Source organism: Bicyclus anynana, chromosome 16, assembly GCF_947172395.1.
Source record: "Bicyclus anynana chromosome 16, ilBicAnyn1.1, whole genome shotgun sequence".
In the NCBI taxonomy this organism is placed as follows: Eukaryota; Metazoa; Arthropoda; class Insecta; order Lepidoptera; family Nymphalidae; genus Bicyclus; species Bicyclus anynana.
In genome coordinates this window covers 4134908-4158403 of record NC_069098.1, presented here as the reverse complement: position 1 = coordinate 4158403, position 23496 = coordinate 4134908, and the positions used below count along the sequence as shown (strand labels likewise).

Sequence of the window (23496 nt, the reverse complement as noted above, 5' to 3'; positions counted from 1 at the left end):
AAGTTCGTCACAGCTTATTGATTGAAAGCTTCTTTGTGGATCATAGACAAAAAGATTCTCTGTCTACGTAAAAAATCGCATCAACTTCATCAACTGTCAAAGTCAAAACTGGAAACTCAAAACAAAAAAAAGTCAAACGAAATTGACAAAGACAAACTGTGAATGTGATTGTGATTTGTGAATTGTCACTCAATTTGTTGTGTAATAAATATTAAACATACCTAGAAAAAAATCAATAAAACACAAAAATGCTATCAAGATCTGCGTTACGGAAGAATGGTATAAAAACTCTAGTTAGATTATACAGCGAGGGTACTGGACAAAACCAGGGAATGTCTTCTACCTCGCCGCCACCAGCATCTGCAAAAGTGAACGCTAACGTACCAGGTCTTAGCAGTGCTGTAATACATCCAGCATCTGAGCCATTGGGCCCTGGAGTAGACCTTCAGAAGTCGGGGCCGTACAAAGTGCCCGAGTATTTCTGTTACGACAACATGAGCTATTTCGAAGCTGAAATTGAAATGTCAAAGTTTAGGCTGCCACAGCCCTCTTCACTCAAGTAGTAGACTAAAAAAATGGTTGTTTATTTAGAATTAATACATATAGTTATCAAATTGTTTAATAAATTATTATAATCCTTAACAATTGTTTTATTTACTCTTGTATATGTGTACAGTAGTATGTGTGCTACTAATCATTTTTGGTTATTTTTATTGACCTACTAGTACAACTAGTACTACTAGCTTTTTGGTAACTATATATAAATAATTTATTACATTACACATTAACAGATTTTATCTTTAGGTGATCATGAATCTCAGAATTTGTGGACCAAGATCACAAATAATATTCAAAATTGAGTAAAAGTTACTTGCACAGACTTATATGTGCTGACATTTATTTTGTGCGTTTGCCATTTACATATTGTCTAGTGTGTGAAAAGTGATCTTAGCCTTTTTATAGTGATCATGAAGCCACTGCAGGGTCTTTGTCACTAGCTATAACAGCAGTGTTGTGAGCAAATGCAGCAGTTGTAAATTGTAATCCCTTTCACCTTTGGAAGATCTGCATAAGGTAAACAACACAAGCCCCAAAACTAAACCCTGCAGAAACACCAACCTCAGTAAATAAGTAATCAATATTGCCCAAAATGTAATTTTAATTTTTTTCTGTATTGGTATCCATTTATAGAATGTATACCCCACTAATAGAACTTTTACAGTATTGTTTACACAACAATATTTCTAATTATATAACATTTAAATTCTTCATTACTTCTGCTGCCTTAGTACTTTTGGAGCTGCAGCTTTGTTACAATTGCATTCTACTGTAAGCCACTTCATTCTAAAAAGATGTCTATTACAACTGGGATTTGATATACATAATTTTAAAATATAAAAACAGTGCAACACTAATGAAGGATAAACATAATCACATATCATAATCATACTTCATAACATTGTGATTGAAATAAAAATATTGTTGTTTTTTACTTTTATTGCATCAACCATTTTCCATACAAACTAAACCTACAACTAAGTAACCTCAAAATGCAACATTCATTATTAATAGTAAGAAGTACAAGTACATACAGTATTAAACATTACTTTTATACACTTTATAAAATGCTAGAGCAAATCAAATGCTAAACAGCAACTGAAGAAGCGCCACTGATTATAACTGCAGTTTCTTCAACAGAAAGAGTAGTCGCAGGCTCCAGGCTCATTGCATACTCTTTCTTGGCCTCATGTTACTTCTTCTTTGTGAGTTTCTCAGATAAGTCATCAAAGGATGGGTCCTGGAGGTTGATCATCAAGCTGTTGCCAGGGAGGAATACTCTATTTTGTGACTGTGCTATCATTCTCGAGATACTTTGAGCTGCTCTGATTTTTCTTAATTTTAGATAGCCAGGGCTCATTCCCATGGCTTTACCTAACATCTCGGCAGCTTCCGCTTCTCCCTCTGCCTGCACAATCTTCTGTTGCCTCTCCTGCTTTGCCCTTTCAACAACAAAAGCAGCCCGCTGTGCTTCTTGCTGTGCAACTTGTTTGGCTTCTACGGCTGCTGTGTACTCTTTTCCAAAACTCAATTCTGTCAGAGACACATCATCCAGAATGATATTAAAGTCTGCCGCTCTCTCCACCAACTCCCGTCTAATCAGGAGGGACACTTGCTGTCGCTGAGTTATAAGCTGAGATGCATTGAACTTAGCAACTACAGACTTCAACACTTCGTTACAAATAGATGGCAAAACTTTTTCATCATAATCAATACCCAGTTGTCTGTACATAGTAGGCAGGCTATTTGAATCGGGGCGTGATAAAACTCTTAACGAAATATTTACCATTTGTAAATCCTTGGAACCGGTAGGAGAGGAAATCTTGCGAGGTCTCGATCTTATGTCATATATGATGGGATACTGGAACCAAGGGAGACGAAAGTGCAACCCTTCAGTCATGACATGCTGTTGTATTCCACCGATTCTGTTAAACATGATAGCACGATGCCCACCTTCGACTGTAAATAGCGATTGGGAAATTCCATAGGCCGCTGCTCCAACCACGGCAACAACTTTTAAACCGATACCGAGACCGGGAGGGCCACCCTTGGCAAACTTTCCTGCCATATCGTTTAACTTACTTTGCGCCATCGTTATTAATTGTTTCCAGACAGATTTTTTACGTTAAAAAGCCTCTAACAAAAAATAACCTAGCAAGTGAACCACAAAGTTGTGCAACCAGAGTGAATGAAATGAACTGAATGAGCAATGAGCAATATTAGTGTTCTGTGACAAGAACGCTGAACGAATAACGACGACTCCAAAGAGTAAATCACTATGGACGACTCTTTGGTCTTTGATTTGAAGTTTGACACCACTTTGACACATAGAGGAATTAGAAAATGGAGATGCATCGCACTCAAATTCACAAACAAAATTGTCTGTCGTTTTTTGAAAGGGACGAGGTAAACTCACACATCGAAAATATTTAACACCATTAAAAATATTCCATGTCCATACACTACACACAACTATAAATTTGATTCGCAATACACACACGCGTAATTTTTGTCTATATACTTTCAAATGAAACGGTACTACAAGTTTTTGGCCGTCTTTTATGCCATTTAACTACACAAACCGGCATTTTTTTTTTCTTTCCATTTTTAGTGTTTAGGGAGCTTTTTATACATCGAAAACCATTACAACATTGAAACATGATTCTATAGCAACAGTTTTTATTTACTCGTTAGATCATAGATTTTTGATCTTTGCCAGAGGGGTAACAGTTAGCGAGGCAGGTCCTGTTATTTAATGGTCTAAGCTTTGACACGACAAAAACAAAAACAATCTAGAATAAAGAACGAATGATGGGGAATAATTTTATAGCTAGCAACATTACAATACAGTTAGCTAAGAGGATACGAATTTTAGTTATTTTTAGATGAAAGTAAATATTACATTAATTTGGATTAATTGCACTATTTTTTACCGAAAGCAAACCAATAATTCTTAGTATAGGATTTGTCTAAAATTATTTTAGATATACACGAGACTACGGCTCTAAAGTCTATTTTTTTAAAGCAGAGACTGAAATGACAATTAGAAACGTCAAACATAAAAATAATGTGACCAGCATATAAAGAATAAGGTTGTCCTAACGATTCTGATTCGATTAAAATCGATAAAAAATGTACAATGATACATAAGAAGTAAAATATTTTTTTTAAATGTGTAATTATGATATCAAAAGTTGCATAAATCATATAATATAATAATATTCTTTTTGTACATTATTAATAATTATATATTTTGTATTTTATTAACGTTATTAAAAATTAAAAAAAGACAAAATTTACCAAAGAGATTAAATTATTCTTTCTTAAAATAATGACAGTTCTGTCACATTATGATAGCTAATGACATGATGTCATTTTGTGTCTGTTGGCTTTCGATACGTTTGTGTTCTCGTGATCGGATGTGTTCTGCGTACGGACGTTTTTTTAAAGTGTTGTTTTTGTGATTTGTTACGTTAAGTTTCTGTTACGTTTATTTTTATTGTTGTTAGTTGAGTTTAGTTTTTTCCTGTTTTTATTATTTAATACTCAATAAGATGGCTGATGATCAAACATCTACTTCTTCGCATAGGCGCCGTGAAGAAGTTCTTTCTCCAAGGAAAAAACTTGAAAAATTAATGATGTCAAAAAACTATTTGAAGAAGCACTTAGGCTGGTAACTCCGCAGCGATGGATTAGCTGTATATCACACGTTATCAAAATGGAAAATAAGATGTACCGTCTGGGCTCTATAATAGAAGAAGTGGAAGAAAGATTTTTAATTGAAGTTGGTAATGACTCTGATACCAGTTCATACAATGAAAGTTCAGACTGAATAAATATAACATTAAAATTTTAATACCATTTTATTTATAAAAATTTAAACTTAACTTAAATGACACTAAAAGAAATTAAAACTTTTCATTGTATTTAAATTACAAATACATTTTGTTGAATACATTGATAAAATCGTGAATTAGTTAAATATTTTCGTCGATAATAATTATTTCAATTAAATGAAAATTATTTTATTAAATTTTTTGGTCCATATCTGACAAATCGATATTATGCAATCATTTAATTCCTGAATATCGATTTTGTGACGTCCCTATTTACATCATATAAAAATCAGGCAACACATGAAACGTCATTTTTGTCTCTGTAGAGAAAAAACACACTATACGTCACGGTCCGTGACCATTTTTGTTTAAGCATTTCTCTTTTTCAATCGTATTTTCTTGTTTCGTTCTTTTTAGACTCCTTTTTACGTATTTAAGTTGGGATAAAGTTTTTAAAATTTCTTTTTTACTATCTGTGTCAGACGCATAGATACCATAGATAATATGTCCTACGTCTGTGTGGTCTGTGATCAAAGAATATATTACTCTCTGTGATAAAATGAAAAAAAAAAAAATTCTGTCTGTGGATTGGACCACGCCCAAGGAACATATTTACTCAGGAGAAGAATACCAACCTCATACAAAAAAAGTGGCACTAAAATTACCGCCATCTGTGGAATGCCCCCATTGAAACAATTTGCCAACGCGGGAAATTCAAAGCTAATATATTGTTTTTAAATTTTCACAGTTCAGCTTTTGTAGACGGAATAGCTTTAAAATAAATATTTTTAAAAACCATTTCGATTAATTAATTAATTTAAACAGATATTTATAAACTCTGTCGATTAATTAATTAATTTAAACAGATTTTTAAAAATATTTATTTTAAAACCACTCCGTCCCCAAAAGCTGAACTGTGAAAATATTAAAAACAATATAATAGCACAATATTTTAGTAACAAGTAATTGTATATAATAAATTAAACAATAGAAAGAATAACAGTTTCAAGTTGAAATGTCTTTATTGTCAAATAAAAAATCTTATGCACTTAATCAATAACTAAGTAAACATCAGCACCTAAAATATAATCTACATATATTCATTTTGCTTCTAAAACTAAATTTTATCTTTAAAGTAAAATGAAAACCAAAATAAAAATATATCTATGCATCAATTGGGTGACTTCACTGAGATATTTGGGAAAATCAAGTCAATTATAACTTAACCAATTCATACATAAAAATATAGATTGTCGAGATATTTGTACATATGATAAACTATGCAAACGTCACGCAGTTTCAACAATGTAGTTCTCGTTCCCGTGGGAATACAGAGATAACAATTATGGCCTAATCCATGATTATAATGCTGTAAGAAATTTTTTAATCAGCAAAGTAGTTTCAGAGCCTATTCAATGCAAACAAACAAATAATCAAATTCTTCCTCTTTCTAATTAGTATAAATTTCATAAACAATAAAATTATTAGAATTTGGCTAATGAAAGTAGAAACTGAAATCACCCGCCAAATTTTAAAAAATCGGAGTAAATTCTCAAAATTATAGTGCAAATATTGGAATAACTGAGCTTAACACTTATAGTAAAGGTAATAATGTATTCACAAAGAAAAACTAATTTAAATAAATTATGAAAACGCATGTTTTTTTAATTTATTTATATGATTTTTAAATTTGGCGGGCAATATCAATCTCTACTTTCATTAGCTAAACTTTACAACCTAATGCGATAACATAATATTACTTTTAGGCGAATCAATAGAGCATTTACCCTCTACCTCCTCAGAAACAGCTCTGATTTTGATGATTATTTTTGTTCAGTTTGTTTCTTTATATTATTTGAAATCAGAAACCTTTTGGACTGAGGATGGAACGATTTATACTATTTAACAATAGTTATGCTATTTATATAATAATTAAAAAACAAACACTACCGACTTCAAAAACACAAAGTTATGCAGTAAACTAATAAGCTGAAGAAAACATTATAATATTTTCTATCTACTGATTACTTTGAAGCCGGTGCCAATTGTACAATTAATGGGTAGGCAATCAATCGTACCGTTTTTTTCCATCTTAAGGATTCGAATTGTTTTCCGAAATTTATATGGGACCTACTTCGAAATAAACCCTTTACAAAAAGTAAAGAATTTTCAAAATCGGTCCACTCAGTAAAAAGTTAAGTTTAACATTACAATAAATGGGAAAACAATTAATCATCTTCTATTTTCCTACTATTAGGTTTGAAATTGTTTTCCAACATTTTATGAGACTTTTAGGAATATACCCTTTCTATCAAAAAATGAATAATCAAAATCGAACCACCCAATAAAAAGTTATGCTTGGTTTTACATTAAAATGAATGAGAAAACAATCAATCGCACATTTAGGATTGGAATTGTTTTTTAGAATTTATATGGGAGCTTTACAATCAAAATACCTTTACAATCTATAAAGAATTTACGAAATCGGACCACTTCGTAATAAGTTACGCATAGTTTTACAATACAATTAATGGGAAAATAACCAGTCATCTTCGTTTTTTTAAATTTATAATGATTTGGGACCATTGTCGGAATATACCCTTTCTATTTAAAACAAAGTTATTCAAATCGGAATTCGAAGACATGCTTGGTTTTAAACTAAAACAATCAAGAATGATCAATCAAAACAATTATCAAAATCGAACTACTCGTGTTAACAGTTATGCTTGGTTTTACATTACGAAAACAGGGGATAATTGATTGTTTAACCATTAATTTTAGTATACAACCAAGTATAACTTTTTATTGAGTGGTCCGATTTTGATAATACTTTTTTATTATAAAGGGTTCATTCCGAAGATAGTCTTTTAAAGATATGAAAAAGCAATTCGAACCCTATAGCTAGGAAAACAATAGATAACTAATTGTCGACCCATTAATTGGACCATTAGCACCGTCTTCAAAGTGATCTTCAAAGTGAATATTATAATATTTTCTTTCGTTTGTTAGTTTTCTGCATAAGTTTGTATTTTTGAAGTCGGTTGTATTTAAAAAAAATATGTATAAATAGCATAGATATTTTTTAACAATTTAAATAATTTCGTCCACCAAAACATTTCTGATTTTAAATAACATAAACTACATGACTTTAAAAAAAAACATCAAAGTCGGAGCTGTTTCTGAGGACTTCCAGCATATGCTTGTTTTATTTATTATTTGATTCCATTATTTCTTTCATAAAAACGTGACATTTTTCATTATGAGAATTATGTACAGACATAAAGAGACGAATTTTAGTATTCCAAAGAATCATGGTGCAGGTGCCTGGTCCATTGATTATATTTGTTACATCAATTGTTGTGACCTGTAATAGAAAATTTCATTTAACATGACTTTTTAAAATGCACTGAAAATAAATATTTACATAATTATATATAATAAGAATTCCTATTCTCATCAGGGACATATCAAATTTTTAGTCTATTTTCTGCTCCATTTACAAAAAATCATTTTAGGAAGCTCAGCTGTAACCTTGAAAAGTATAGAAATATGGATAATTTGTTACATTATTTACAAGCGGACGCCCGCTACTTCGTCTATGTGGAATTCAGTTTTTCACAAACTTGCACACAAACTTAAAGAGAAATTATAATGTGTTTACTTCAGTTTTTAAAAACAAAACTGTAAGTGTATCTAGGAAACATGTAGTTCATTGTTATTAAGCAGGTCAAAACTACCTTGTTGGTTCAGTAGTAGTAGCCCATGTGTTTTGGATCACGAGATCCTGGTTCTATCTTTAAGAGATACTGAGTTTTTGCTTCTGCTAACAAATTCTTAGTCTGGAGTTGGGAAGTTGGTGGTGTCACACCCCCGTGCCTCAGAGAGCATGTTAAGCCGTCGAACCCGGTCTTTATCATTAACATTTCTGATAGTGATCATTAATCAATCTAATAATATCAACCTAAGCCGGATGAATAAAGCAAGTTACCTTGTGCTATTTTGCAAAATTGCCAGCAGCAACGTGGCTGCAGTAGTGTGGCTCGGGATGGGTACAGCTAGATCTTCATCTTTTATTTCTATCTCATGATATTTAACAATATATCTTCATTTTACAGCACCTGCAAAAATAAATCAGAAGTTATACATTTTACATAATTATTATTGCATGCACTGCACCTGCAAAAATAAATAAGAAGTATACATTTATGGGCAGGCAGCAGCGATACCGGTGCGAGAAGTCTAGGCCTGCGAATGACCAACCCGCATGCCCAGCGTGGTCATTTTTGGGCATTACCTTGCAATGTATAGTACAACACAACAAGATCCATGCAAGAGACCTATGTCCAGCAGTGGACGTCTATCGGCTGATAAGGTATACATTTTACATAATTATTATTGTTACCAGTTAAGAGGATAATCCCAGAGGATGTTGCTATTTCGTGATCTAAACCAGACATTTTCCTTTAGCATAGTACTTGTGCTTACTGTCCCGCGGGAGACTAACATTCCAAAGGACCACAGTATAAAACTGAATAAATGTTATGGCCTAACAAATGAACTAACTAAAATGGCTATATGGTTAGTCTGTACGCCGTAGAGAGGTGCGAGAGGATTACCAGCAAAATCTCTCTATAATTTGCTTAGAGACCTTGGTCTCTCTAGAAGTGCAGATTTGGCTTACCAAATTTGGCAGACCTTACTACGCAGGGAGAACAACACGAGCAGAGAAGGGGAGTGTTAATCAATTGTCAAGGAATTCTTTAACCTTACGTCCATTGATCACAAGTCCAAGCTCTGCTCAGCGTTTTTCTCTCTGCCACGTGATGGACACCCACATGGTGAATCCATGAATTGGTAAGATATTCGTCTCAAAAAAAAATCATGTTGTACACTAAAATAATTTAGTTGAGTAGGGTGAGGCAAGCAACAATGACCGCGTGAAATACAGTTTTTCACAAATCTCCCTTGATTTTTTCAGGAATTAAAGTTAATTTTAGTGAAATTTATCAATAATTTTTTCAAGTGATTATAGTTATATACACAATACTAAAATGCAAACAAGGTCTTTTAAATTTTTCGTCTGTCTGTGTTTGTCTCGGATAATCTTTGGAACGGCTGAACCGATTTTAATTGGACTTTCATTGGAAGATAGAGGAAGTTATTGAGCAATATTTAGGCTACTTTTTTATCCCAGAAACATGGTTCCCGCTGGATGTTCAAAAACTGAACATCACACGGTTGAAATCGCGGGCGTCCGCTAGTATTATAATATTGGTTAGCCAATGTGGTTTTGGATAACGAGGTCGTGGCTTCGAATCCTGGGTCAGGCTATCAGATACTGAGTTTTTCTTTCTTCCAAGAAATTTACAATTCTCAGCCTGGAGTTGGTAAGTTGTTTGTATTACACTCCCGTGCCTCGTCCAGGTCATTATCATTAACATCTGATAGTGATCCACAATGAATTACACTTTATCACCCTTAGCTCACCAACCTTTATTGTAGCAGTGTGGTGGGTCTAAGCTCCATAACCCCTTTTCTATAAGGTCTGGCCCTGTAGTGTCGTTAAAATAGGCTGATAATGATGATGAAGCAGGTTACCTTGTGCTATTTTGCAAACATGCCAGTAGCAACTGCGTGGCTCAGCACTGGCACAGCTAGACCTTCATCTACTATTTTGCTACACCTGAAAAATTAAACATAAAGAATAAATTTTATGTATTTTCACCAGTTTAAAACAATTTTTTTTTTATTCTTTACAAGTTAGCCCTTGACTACAATCTCACCTGATGGTAAGTGATGATGCAGTCTAAGATGGAAGCGGGCTAACTTGTTAGGAGGAGGATGAAAATCCACACCCCTTACGGTTTCTACACGGCATCGTACCGGAACGCTAAATCGCTTGGCGGTACGTCTTTGCCGGTAGGGTTGTAACTAGCCACGGCCGAAGCCTCCCACCAGCCAGACCTGGACAAATTAAGAAAATCTCAATCTGCCCAGCCGGGGATAGAACCCAGGACCTCCATCTTGTAAATCCACCGCGCATACCACTGCGCCACGGAGGCCGTCAAATAAAAACTAAAAGAATTTTATTAAGTGAAAAATGTGAAGAATAGATTATGAAAAAAAAACATAGACTCGAATTGAGAACCTCCTTCTTTTTTTGGAGTCGGTTAAAAAAGTGAAATAGGCTGATAATGATGATGAAGCAGGTTACCTTGTGCTATTTTGCAAACATGCCAGTAGCAACTGTGTGGCTCAGCACTGGCACAGCTAGACCTTCATCTTCTATTTTGCCACACCTGAAAAATTAAACATAAAGAATAAATTTTATGTATTTTCACCAGTTAAAAAACAAAGAATTTTATTAAGTGGAAAAAGCGAAGAATAGATTATGAAAAAAAAACATAGACTCGAATTGAGAACCTCCTTCTTTTTTTGGAGTCGGTTAAAAAAGTGAAATAGGCTGATAATGATGATGAAGCAGGTTACCTTGTGCTATTTTGTAAACATGCCAGTAGCAACTGCGTGGCTCAGCACTGGCACAGCTAGACCTTCATCTTCTATTTTGCTACACCTGAAAAATTAAACATAAAGAATTAATTTTATGTATTTTCACCAGTTAAAAAACAAATAAAAACTAAAAGAATTTTATTAAGTGAAAAATGTGAAGAATAGATTATGAAAAAAAAACATAGACTCGAATTGAGAACCTCCTTCTTTTTTTGAAGTAGGTTAAAAATGTGAAAAAAATTCAGTTAAATTCTCATCTTGGAGTTGGGAAGCCGATAGCAAAATTTCACATATTTTCACCAGGTTAAAAACAAACAAAAACTAAAAGAATTTTATTAAGTGAAAAATGTGAAGAATAGATTATGAAAAATGTAAAAAAAATTCAGTTAAATTCTCATTCTGAAGTTGGGAAACCTTTAATCCCGATTATTAACATTAGCATCAGATAGTGGTAATTAATTAATTGAACATTATCACCCTAAGCCCACCAACAGCATTGGAGCAGTGTGGTGGGTCTCAGCTCCATACCTCCTCTACTATATGGAGACAATGATGAATGATGGATGTGTAGGATTAAAATAGCTTCTATGAAACATAACCTATTTTAACATACCTATTGCCTGGTTTTCATCTGTTAATGCTATATTTGCTAAGCATTGTGTGTTAATATTATTTTATTCTATTGTCTTCTTTTAAATTATCTTCTTGAAATTTCTTAGTCTGGCTTGCAAGTAATGCTAAATTTGGGCTCATTTTTTGTGAGTTTGTTGGTATTGAACTTCTGCGAACATTGTTTATTTTTCAAAGCTTTGATTGCTTTTTGAGACATTGTAAATTTTTTTTTTTATATTAAAAACCGTCGTCATGCGGGTAAAATTCATGTGAAGAAGCAGGATTGCTGAAAGCATTAGGTATATATTTTAATTTTAATACATAATAAACTCTTATTTATCTCTCTCTCTCTCTCTCTCTCTAACTGCTTTATTGGTTCAGTGTAACTATCATGAAATTCTGAGTTTGAGTCCTGGGTTGGTCTATGAAATATTGAGCATTTCCTTCTTTCAAGAAACTCACAATAAAAATCTATACTAATATGTATTCAACCCATATTGAAATTAAATGTCTTAAATGGTGAAGCATAACATTGTGAAGAAACCTGCATAACTGAGAATTTTCTTAATTGTCTAGGTGTGTGAAGTCTGCCAATCCGCATTGGGCCAGCATGGAGGACTAAGGCCTAACCCCTGTCGTCCTGAGAAGTGACTCGTGCTCAACAATGAGCCGAAAATGGGTTGTTAATCTATACTAATATTATAAAGAGGTAAAGTTTGTAAGTTTGTCACATTTTTTAAATGGGGTAATCTTTGGAACTACTGGTCCGATTTCAAAAATTCTTTCACCAGTAGAATGCTACATTATCGAGGAGTGCTATAGGCTATTATTATATATTTTATATTAGTATGATACATATTCGCCGAGTTAACACAGTTTTTGTCATACAGGTCGGACTGAAAATCCTCTTAAGCAGACTTATTCGCATGAGCTGCCTTAACCATTGTGTAAAATTGAAATTAATGTATGGAGGCTTTATGTATCTTTAAAAGTTCTACAAAAAAGTCCGCGACACCATATATCTATCTTCTATATATTAGCAGATATAGTACCTTTTGTGTTTTAAAAATTATTAATTTTATATACTTAGGTTTGCGTCATTATTTATGCTACTTAACTTAAATCCTTATCAAAATAAATTATTTAATAATCACAAGGATATTATGGAGATAAGATTTGCCTTTTATAGTATGTTAATTAGTTAAATAGTTTCGGAGATAATACAAAATTTCTAAAAGACGCAGAAATTCCGCTATATGACGCCCCGCGCTTTCAATTACGTAGTTCCCGTTCCGGTGTGAATATGGGAATCAAACATAGCCTATGACACTCGCAAATAACGTAGCTTTCTATTGGTAAAACAATCTTTCAAATCGGTCCAGTAGATCCAAAGATTATAATTTTAGCATAGAAGTCTCTATTTTCCTTTGTCATCGCACCACGCTCATAGGGCTGGACCGATTTTGCTAAGGGTAGGGGTAAGGTAGGGAAGGTATAGGGTAGGGTAGGGTAGGGTACAGGTAGTGTAGGGGTGAAGGTAGGGTAGGGGTAGGGTGGGGTAGGGCAGGGTAGGGGAGTGTATGGCTATATTAGAGGTAGGTAAAGGGAAGATTACGGGTAGGGTAGGGTACGGGTAAGGTAGGGGTAGGATACAGTTAGGGTACGGGTAGGGTAGGAGTAGGGTAGAGGTAGGAGATCGATACTGAAGCCCATTTTCTATTTTTTGTCTGTCTGTTTGCCTTTTTTGTTGACCGGGCATCACGCTGAAACTACAGAATGAATTCAAATGATACTTAAGACGATTTGAGACCATAATACGTAGAAGGATATAAATAAATTCGCGGAAACAAAATCAGAAATGGGTGAAGTAGGGGTGGAAAGTTTGTACGGAAAGTCCTTAATTTTTCTAGGTACATTTGTAAATATAAAATGATAAGTGGACTATTTATTAGGTATAAGTTATAAAACTTGCAAAATAGAATGTGAAATAGGAGTTGAAAGTTGACATCGATTTTTACGCGGACGAAGTCGCGGGCGTCCGCTAGTATGTATTATAAAGAGGTAAAGTTGGTGGTGTTCTAGCAGGTAAACTCTGGATCTACTAAACCAATTTTGAAAATTCTTTTACCACTAGAAAGCCACGTTATTTGTGAGTATCATAGGCTATATTTTAGCCGCGTATTCTCAAACTGCAGAAAGTTGGTTAATATTTATATTAGCACATTACATCACTAACTAGTCTCAAAGTAAGCTTAGCTTGTGTTATGGGTAGTAAAAGCTCAACTGAATGATGAATGTTCATAAATAAATTATATATACTTAATATACTTTATAAACTCCAAGTCCACCAACCGATACTGATGAATGAAGGATTAATAGGATTAAGTAGCATCTACAGGGTGCTCGGGAGTATTTCCCATAACTCTAGGGTAGCTCCAAGTTCTATAAGGAAAATTAATTTAAAATGTCTAAGGAACATGTGTATTAAAAAACTTTAATAAAAAAAAGTCAACCAACTTCAAAAACATACTTACTAAACTAAAAAACGAAAAACAACATTATACTAAGTTCTATATATCATATTATGTTCTAACTGATGATCAGTTTGAAGGTGGTGCTAGCCCAATGATGTATTATTTCAAGCCATGTAAGAATATCATAAACATTTAGGTTTTTCAGACAGTGTTCTTTCATGTAGTTCTTTCAGTAACAGCTTAAATTAAAACAACACCGGTTTAGCACAGCCTTGAAACTGATCATCAGTTAGAACATAATATGATATGAACTTAGTATAATATTATTTTTCGCTTTTTAGTTTAGCCAGTATGTTTTGTGTTTTTGAAGTTGGTTGAATTTCTTTAATTAGAATTTCTTATTTTTCCATTTTAGTGAAATCATCCTAGATATTGATCTAGCGCCAAAGGTATGTTGCTATGAGCCGTGATAAAACATTGTATTTGATTGCGTCTGACTTAGATTCAAACTAATTACTACTGTGAACCATCGAGGAGTTCCTTTAACCGTCCTTCTTCATCACCAGACCCCTAATACAGTCACAACCCATCTAGGTGGAAAGTTCTCATCAATACAAATTTATCAACACATGGTAGCTACTGTGAACCGTTGAGGAGTTCTCTTAACTGTCCTTCGTCTTCATCACCAGACCCCTAATATAGTCACAACCCATCTAGGTGGAAAGTTCTCCTCAATATAAACTAATAGCTAAGGTAGCTCCTATAAGTGGACTTGTCAACACCTTTATGAGAAATAGTCCCGAGCACCCTGTATAAAATGTAACTTAACTATGCCTAGTTTGTTTCAGCTGATGCTATGAACAGCACCAATACATATCAATAAAATTTAAGTGTATGTCTGTGATTTAAAAATAACTGTGTTTTCTCAAGTGCCTATATACAATACTGACATACAGTCATACTTCTTTAAAATTTTCATCTGTCTGTTTGTTTGAGCTAATCTCTGGAACAGCAGGGTCATTTTAATGGGACTTTTACTGGAAGATAGAAAAGATTATTGAGCAACATATAGGCTACTTATTATTTTGGCCATTACTTGTTATTTAACATGGGCATACACTCACAACCACATAGACACTGAAATACATCACACTAATATGATGAGTTCAATTGCCACAACTGGCTGTGGCGTGTAGATGCAAAGAGCAATGTTGCTATCTATTGCGTCACTGGAGAGCTGTTGCTGGTGTTATATCCCTATATCTCAGAGAGTATGATATGCTATGTTGATAGGCTTGGGGTAATAAAGTTAAAATATAAAAGGATCACTATCAAGTATTAATGATAATGACTGGGATATAAGTCATTATCATTAACACCTGATAGTGATCCTTTTATATTTTAACTTTATTACCCCAAGCCTATCAACCCACATTGGAGCAGTGAGCATTTTACAGTAGTTGTTTAACTTACCTTCTTATTCTCTCTCTCTCTTCTTCTCACAGGCAAAACATCTCGTCTTTTTTAAAAATGTAGATGACAAACCATTCATAGTTCAATGTAAAATTTATTCTAAAAGTCCAATGGTCTAATCATTGATTATCTGGACATTACTGAAATAAAGAGAGTGAGTAAATTTAATTAAAAATACATAAACATACTACGCATGAAGAGACAGATGAATATCTTAGCATTCCGTGCAGGTGCCAGGTCCATCGCCTGGTAGAGAGAAATACTCCGAGCAGAGTCCTGGAGTTGTGGCTACAGGATGTAGGGTTAAGGAATTCCTTGACAATTGATTAAACTCCCCTACTTGTGTTGTTCTCCCTTATTATTTATTACAAAACCTTGACAAGAACCAAGTGAGAAATATAACTAAAATGTCCGGAGGCAATCTGATGATAGAACAGAAACACAGATGAGGGAATTCCTCAACTGTTCACAGAAGCTACATTGTCAAAAAGAAAAAAAAAAGTAAAATGTGCAAAGCTTAGGTCTTATAGCTAAAAGCTATTTCTTTCAAACAACCTTCAATGAAAAATGTAGCTTATTATTGGCAAAAGCTTTTATAGATCAAGGCAAGAAAAATATTGCCGAAATGGCCTCCATAGCACAGTGGATTAACTACGCAAAAGTCCAGGGTATCCCCGGCTGGGCCGATTGAGGTTTTCTTTCTGGTCTATGTCTGGCTGGCTAGTTAATACCCTACTGGCAAGCGATTTAGTGTTCCGGTGAGATACTATGTAGAAACAGAAATGCGTGTGGATTTTCATCCTTTGCCTAACTAGTTATCTCGCTTCCATCTTAGATTGCATCATCACTTATCATCTTATTCTATAATCATGTCAAAGAACAGATTTTCGTACAAAGTAAAGTAACATACTCTTCATTAGTCTGCCTAATGCCTAACATAATTATAAAAACTTGTAATTGTAGTTTCAAATTAACAAATTGTTCTGGTTCATCATTACATTATTATAAACTACTTATTATAGATTCAAAAATAAAACTCAAACTTTACTCTACCTGCCTTTAGTACATATACCTGTGGTTTAATATTGAACAGTGGTATAGTAAAAAATTTACTTCTGGTAATTAAGTATGTTTATTTTCATTACCATTTCATAATTAACCTTATGTTGCTCCAGATTAAGCTACCTGTGATAACCAAATGAAAATCTGTTCAGTAGATCCAGAGAAGTAAACATTCAGACAGCTGCAGGTCAGACAGTTATTTGGGGTGCATTGCATCTACAAACATCACCATAATGTGTAAACCCAGCATAATTGTATAGTTGAGCACGAGTTTCATAAGAATTAGTAGGATTTTAATAATTCCCATATCTTTAGAAGACTACTAAGAAACCTAACTAATGTAATCATTATATGATCAATAGCTATTATTAAAGTATTTTATTATTAGCTAAAACTAAAGTAGGTACATACCGGAGACTAATTTGTAGAATCAAGTTTCGGTAATCTCTGTAGGGTCTTCTCTGGATCATCGGCAGGCGAAGAACCACACTCAAAGCATTTTCTTTTGTTCTTCTTCATAGTTATAGAGACACTTGAACTAACAAAGTCTTATTTTTAACATAATGAAAAACCACAACACTCAGATGAAACGTAAAAGACTTATAGATCTTCTCAACATCAAGAATGGCGAGGATATTACACAGTAGGTTGCTTAAATCCAATCCATTAAGAGGTCTTCATAAATATTAACAGGCCGTGGCAAACATTTATTTTATTATTTGTGAATTTGTGTTTTAAAATATTTGGTGAAATGACGCCATTTTCATTTTATAACATTTTTATTTTTTATTAAGAAATTGGGGTTGCCACACTTCGTTTAGAAAATCTTACCCATACGTTACTAAAACAATATTCAACGAGAGTGTCTCTCTATATTTTTGTAGAAGAAAAGTATTTATTCAGTTATTAAAGTCATATTTAAATCTAAAAATGTATTAGATTTATCACAATATTATGTCAGGCGTGAGCTACTAACGATAATAATATTGCTACAACAACCAGACGGTAGAACCGTATGGATGATGACACCACAGGTCTAGCCCCCGTAGGTATAACCAAACTTTGTTCGAGAGTTGACCCGGCCTGACCACGCCAGTGTGCCTTCGGCCAAAAGATTCGTCAATTTAACGGATTCTCCATCCTTTACGCACACATTGTGGTGTTTATGGAAAATGCCTTTTCCATCCCTTTTTAATTATCCGATCATTTTCGGAACCGAAGCCAGTCTATGCTCTGTTGTGATTGGCTGAACCTTTTTATTAAAGTTTTATTTTTGCCTTGTAAAAAAACATGGCTGCAATTGTAGTGAAATGTAAATATGTTCCTTGAGTGAAACTGTGAAACCAGTGGAACTACAGAAAACTACAAATCAATTTATCAAGGATTTTATTTCTATTTATTTATTTTCTGTATATTATTGTATAGTATTGTTAATAAAGAGTTATAGTTTGATTTGTGCTCGGTTAATTTCAGTGTTCGATAGTAAAACTGCAAAAGTGTTTTTGTTTTTCGTTCAAAATGAAGCGCTGTTGCGTGCCTAAGTGTAAAACAGCTATTAATTTACGTGCTGTACCATATACTGATGTTACTAGATGGAAGGTATGGTTGATCAATTGCCTGTTTTTGCGTAAATATTCCTGTTTACCTTGCTATGTTATTAATCATAGGTTAAGGTTAACTAAGTCTGCGATACTTACTTTGAATTTGGAAATTAGTGATTTAAACCAAAACGCTGTTCTAGCACCTACAAATTCCAAGTTCCTAGAGGTATCTTTCATCGGGCCTAATAAATACGAATAAACGATAGTTGACCATGTAACTACTACTTCACAAACAAACAAATAGCCTGAAATGCAGACTAACGCATTAAATGTCAATATTAACGAACAATCAATTATATTTCTACAAATAGTGTCTGCCTAGGCTCACAATCCCAGTCCGAATATTTACAGAGTTCAATTTTACCTGATCCCCTGCCTTCTGCTTCACAGAATCCCTTTGTGCATGTTAGGCCTCATTTTAGACACAAGCCTCATAGAAAGTCTGACATAATTCCTAGAGTTCGATCAGCTAAGTTTGAAACTCCTAGGAAGCAAAAGTTACGTCAGAATATTAGAACATTAAAACTAATGTTGCGCAATGAGACTTACAAATGCTAACAATTATAGTCAAAACTTTGTGCTAGTAAGGACAATATTTTATTTCAAATTATCCTTTGTTAACTCAGTTTGGGAAATTATTAGTGGATTCACAGTTAAGATTATCTGATTCTAAAGTCAAATCTCCTAGATACACTAATGATGAGAAAATCTTTGCACTTACATTATTTAAGTTGAGCCTTAATTTTTACAAATTCTTACAGAAATATTTAATATTCCTATCCAAATCAACTACAAACTCTCTATTAACTAAAATACCTGTGAGACCAGGTATTAATGAATTTATTTTCCAGCATTTGGCTGATTGTGCTAAGGACACACAGACTATGGGTTTGCAGTGTATATTGTTGTTTGATGAAATGGCTGTCAACAAAAATTTATTTTTTAATATTCATTCTGGAGTTATTGAGGGTTTTGAAGACCTAGGAACATAGGTGGTGAACGAGCAAATAATGTTGCAGATAAAGTTTTAGTTTTTATGTTACGTGGCTTATTTCCATCTTGGAAAATACCTTTAGCTTATTATTTTCTCTGTGATGGAATAAAGACTTTAAATTTATAAAGAATTCTTAGAGAAATAATTGAGGCAATATTTAAATCTGGATTTATTTTAAGAGCTACGATTTGTGATTAAGGTTCTGCAAATGTAGCTGCAATAAATTCATTAATAACTGATACACACAGAGAATGCCTTCATAATAGTAATGAAGATGCTGAAAATATATTTTATTATATGATTAATAACAACAAGGTATATCATATTCATGATGTTCCTCATTTGTTAAAATGCTTTCGTAATAATTTTCAGAAGAAGGACTTAATCATTGGAAATCAGCATGCTCAATGGGCTTTCATTGAACGTGCTTATGCTACTGATGGTGCAGGAGGACGTGCCAGAACCATAGATTTAAACGATAAACATATAAACCCAAGTTCCTACGATAAGATGAAGGTAATTATGCATTACATTATATTAGGAAATGCTTTCTGAGGGAAGGGAGTGTAACAACTTCAGCTTCCCTACTCCAGACTGAGAATTAATATGAACTGTAGATTATAACTCCATACCATTTTTCGGGGTTTATGGGGGTGACAAGCGCAATATAAGAGTTACAAATGAAGTGTAACTCTCTAGCCTCTGCACCTCAACTCCACTCTCACTTTCATGCGGTGGACCCCGTTACTTCAAGCAACTTTGTGGAAGACTAGGAGAAATCCCAGTGGGAAACGGAGTCGACAAACAGACGAGAGTACAGGAGGGATTACTGGCGCAAATATTTTGGTCCAATAATCTGGTGATCTTAAAGCGAGGGAAGAATCACGTAAGGCTTTATTAATTAACAAGAACAAGCCATATCATCACACGAATGTGTGTGTCTCTGTAAGTATGTTTGTACCTCCTTTACGCTGCGGCTTGCATACCGATTTGACTGAAATTTGGAACAGTTTACTCTGTATTAACACGGCTACTTTTATTGCAAAGAAAAACACAGTGGGATTTGTGTTGAGTAGCAAGCGTCTGTTAGTATATCATAATATCATATGGTGTTCCATATTTTGTTAAAATGCTTATCTAATATTTTTCAGAATACCTGGATCACTGGGCATCTGCGTGCTCAATATGCTTCCATCAATGTTAAGAATATGCTACTGTTGGTTTAGGAGGAGGGTGTCCGAGAACATAAAAAATTACTTAAGATGAAGGTAGGTTAAGATTACGTATTGATTTAACTAATTAACTAACAGCCCACTACAGCACCAGACTTGTCTCCATACAGGAGATAGATACGGATGTCAAATATTTAAATAAGGCTACACTAGAAGATTCGCTCTGATAATCCTTTTGACTAATTTTGTCATTTGTGGGGTGGGAATATTATGAGTGGTATATAATAGTATAATTTTTGTAACTAACATGTCTGAGAAATCTATAAATATAAAAGAAAGTCAGGTTTGTTACAACACTTATACCTCAAGAACAGCTGGACCGATTAGGCTAAAAATTGGTGGAGAGGAGCTTAGATCTAGGAGAAGAACATAGGATACTTATGGTAGAGGTAGAGTTCAGTAGAGTATGGTAGAGTAGGTGTTGGGTGGGAGTATGGTAGGGTAGCTGTTACTCTTTAACGCCGCAACTACTGAACCGATTTGGCTGAAATTTATAACGAAGATAGATATTACCCTGGATTAATTTAGGAATATCCCGGAAAATCTATGGTTCCCGCGGGATTTGTGAAAAACTGAACTTACCACGTGGACGAAGTCGCGGGCATCCGCTAGTTTAATATAATTTTGGTAAAAATTGTTTACGAATTTGACGAAGGTAAATCAAAAAATCATGATAATAAATTTTACTTTACAGGTCAAATATGCTTCAGATGTCTTCAGTTTTAGAGGTGTACACTGCCTTACTTTGGAAAATGAAGTCATATTATAAAGAACTTCGTTATAGTGTTCCATATGTCAACATGACTGCCTCTGTGGTCCAGTGGTTAGTCTATGTGTTCACAAGGTCCTGGGTTCAAATCCTGGGTAGAGCTAAATGAGATACTGAGTTTTTCCTTCTTTTAAGAAATTTTTAGTTATAATTATCAGCCGTGAGTTGGAAAGTTGGTGGCATTACACCCCATTAGTTCTAGTTCACAAACGCCATTTAGATTGAAACTTTTTCTCCTTCTCCTAGAACTATGATTGAGGTGTCATTTTTTCGGAAACACATTTGAAAAGCTTTTGAAAAAATTAAAGGGCTGCTTGCAAAAATTGCAAAAGTTATAAACAATTAACTAAAATATAAGGGGTTTGTTTTTTTAATATCAAAAACTATTTAAGATATTTCCTATTTGCCAAAAGATTCAAAAAGAAGAGGAAAATTGCTAACAAAAACTATAACCTTTAGAAGTCTGGCTTAATATTTATTGAACTAAATAACCTCTGGATCTACTGATTGACTTCCAAATTCTTTTACCATGTTATTTGTGAGTTTCATAGGCATATTTTTATCCTCCTATTCTCACCAAAACGGGAACTACGCGGGTGAAACCGGGGGGCGTCAGCTAGTTATGTATATAAATTCTGTAGGATTTTAAATAATTTTAACAGTTGTAAACTATTTCCAGGAGAAATACTTTATACTTATATACATAATACTAATTTACTTAATTTTACCTTACAGGTCAATTATTATGCTTCGGACGTCTTCAGTTACAGAGGTACACTGTACACTGCCTTTTACTTGGGAAAATGAAGTCATACGAAGATCTTAGTTATAGTGTTCCACAATTATGTTAACATAACTCTCTTACATACTTATAACATAAGCCTCTCTGGTTCAGTGGTTACCCTATGTGGTCACGAGGTCCGGGGTTATATAAGATACTGAGCTTTTCATCTAAGAAATTTTGACTTATAATTCTCAGTCCTTAGTTGGGAATTTAGTGGTGTTACACCCTGTGCCTCAGAGTACATGTTAACTTGTCCCGGACAAGGCCACGTCCCGTAAATAATGGATAAAACGCAAATGGTAGATACGCCACCTAATTCTACAATTCTACGTTTTATACTAATTTACTACCCTCTATAAGTGTACAAGTTTTTAAAATAATTGTTTTTTCGATTCAAAATTAGATTTCATCATTTTTTACCGGACAATGTGTTTTAAATCGGGTCCTAATGAAAGAAAAATAATTATTACACAAAAAATAGTCAAATTAGTTATAGATAATAAGGTGGTGTATCTATCATATTAGTCTGATCTACATGTGCTCTTTAGTATAAAAAAAGTTCTCCATCTATACTAATATTATAAAGAGGTATAGTTTGTAAGTTTGTCACATTTTTTAAATGGGGTAATCTTCGGAACTACTGGTCCGATTTTAAAAATTCTTTCACCAATAGAATGCTACATTATCGGGGAGTGCTATAGGCTATATTTTATATTGGTATCATATATATTAGCCGAGTTATCACAGTTTTTGTCATACAGGTCGGACTGAAAATCCTCTTAAACAGACTTATTCGCATGCGCTGCCTTAACTATTGTGTAAAATTTTAATTAATGTATAGAGACTTTATGTATCTTTAAAAGTTCTACAAAAAAGTCCGCGACACCATATATCTATCTTCTATATATTAGCAGATATAGTACCTTTTGTGTTTTAAAAATTATTAATTTTATATACTTAGGTTTACGTCATTATTTATACAACTAAACTTTAATCCTTATTAAAATAAATTATTTAATAATCACAAGGATATTATGGAGATAAGATTTGCCCTGTATAGTATGTTAATTAGTTAAATAGTTTCGGAGATAATACAAAATTTCTAAAAGACGCAGAAATTCCGCTATATGACGCCCGGCGCTTTCATTTACGTAGTTCCCGTTCCCGTGTGAATATGGGGATGAAACATAGCCTATGACACTCGCAAATAACGTAGCTTTCTATTGGTAAAACAATTTTCCAAATCGGTCCAGTAGATCCAGAGATTACCTCCTACAACCACACGAACTTTACCTCTTTATATTATTAGCATAGAAGTCTCTACTTCTCTTGATCATACCACCACTCTCGAAGGACTGGACCGATTTTGCTAAGGGTAGGAGTAAGATAGAGAAGTTACAGGGTAGGGTAGGGTACGGGTAGGGAAGCGTAGGGGTAGTGTAGGGGTAGGGTAGGGTTAGGGCCGGGTTTAGGGTAGTGGTGGGGTAGGAGTAGAGGTAGGGTAGTGGTAGGGTAGAGGTACGGGTAGGATAGGGAAGTGGTAGGGTAGGATAGGCGTGAGATAGGGGTACGGGTGGGATAGGGGTAGGAA

At 33.9% G+C, this 23496-nt stretch overlaps 2 protein-coding genes and 1 long non-coding RNA gene across 5 annotated transcripts; 1 reads left to right on the top strand and 2 right to left on the bottom strand.

Moving 5' to 3' along the window:
• Window positions 1–130: 130 nt before the first annotated feature.
• On the top strand, window positions 131–645 carry LOC112056133 (uncharacterized). Its single transcript, XM_024096490.2, has one exon. It carries the CDS (start codon window positions 249–251, stop codon window positions 561–563), a length of 315 nt encoding a protein of 104 aa, XP_023952258.2. The 5' UTR covers window positions 131–248; the 3' UTR covers window positions 564–645.
• Window positions 646–1479: 834 nt separating this feature from the next.
• On the bottom strand, window positions 1480–2753 carry LOC112056132 (prohibitin-2). Its single transcript, XM_024096488.2, has one exon. It carries the CDS (start codon window positions 2648–2650, stop codon window positions 1751–1753), a length of 900 nt encoding a protein of 299 aa, XP_023952256.1. The 5' UTR covers window positions 2651–2753; the 3' UTR covers window positions 1480–1750.
• A 2644-nt stretch (window positions 2754–5397) lies between these two features.
• LOC112050525 (uncharacterized) lies at window positions 5398–16536 on the bottom strand. 3 transcript variants are annotated; one of them, XR_008251531.1, is made up of 7 exons: window positions 15464–16534; window positions 11518–11802; window positions 10884–10968; window positions 10609–10693; window positions 9993–10077; window positions 8383–8512; window positions 5398–7758 (listed from the first exon to the last, which is right to left on the bottom strand). It is a non-coding gene; the product is annotated as an uncharacterized LOC112050525 (long non-coding RNA). The 3 variants fall into 3 exon arrangements; XR_008251532.1 differs by having other exon boundaries at window positions 11518–11685; window positions 15464–16529; XR_008251533.1 differs by lacking the exon at window positions 9993–10077 and having other exon boundaries at window positions 15464–16536.
• Window positions 16537–23496: the final 6960 nt, after the last annotated feature.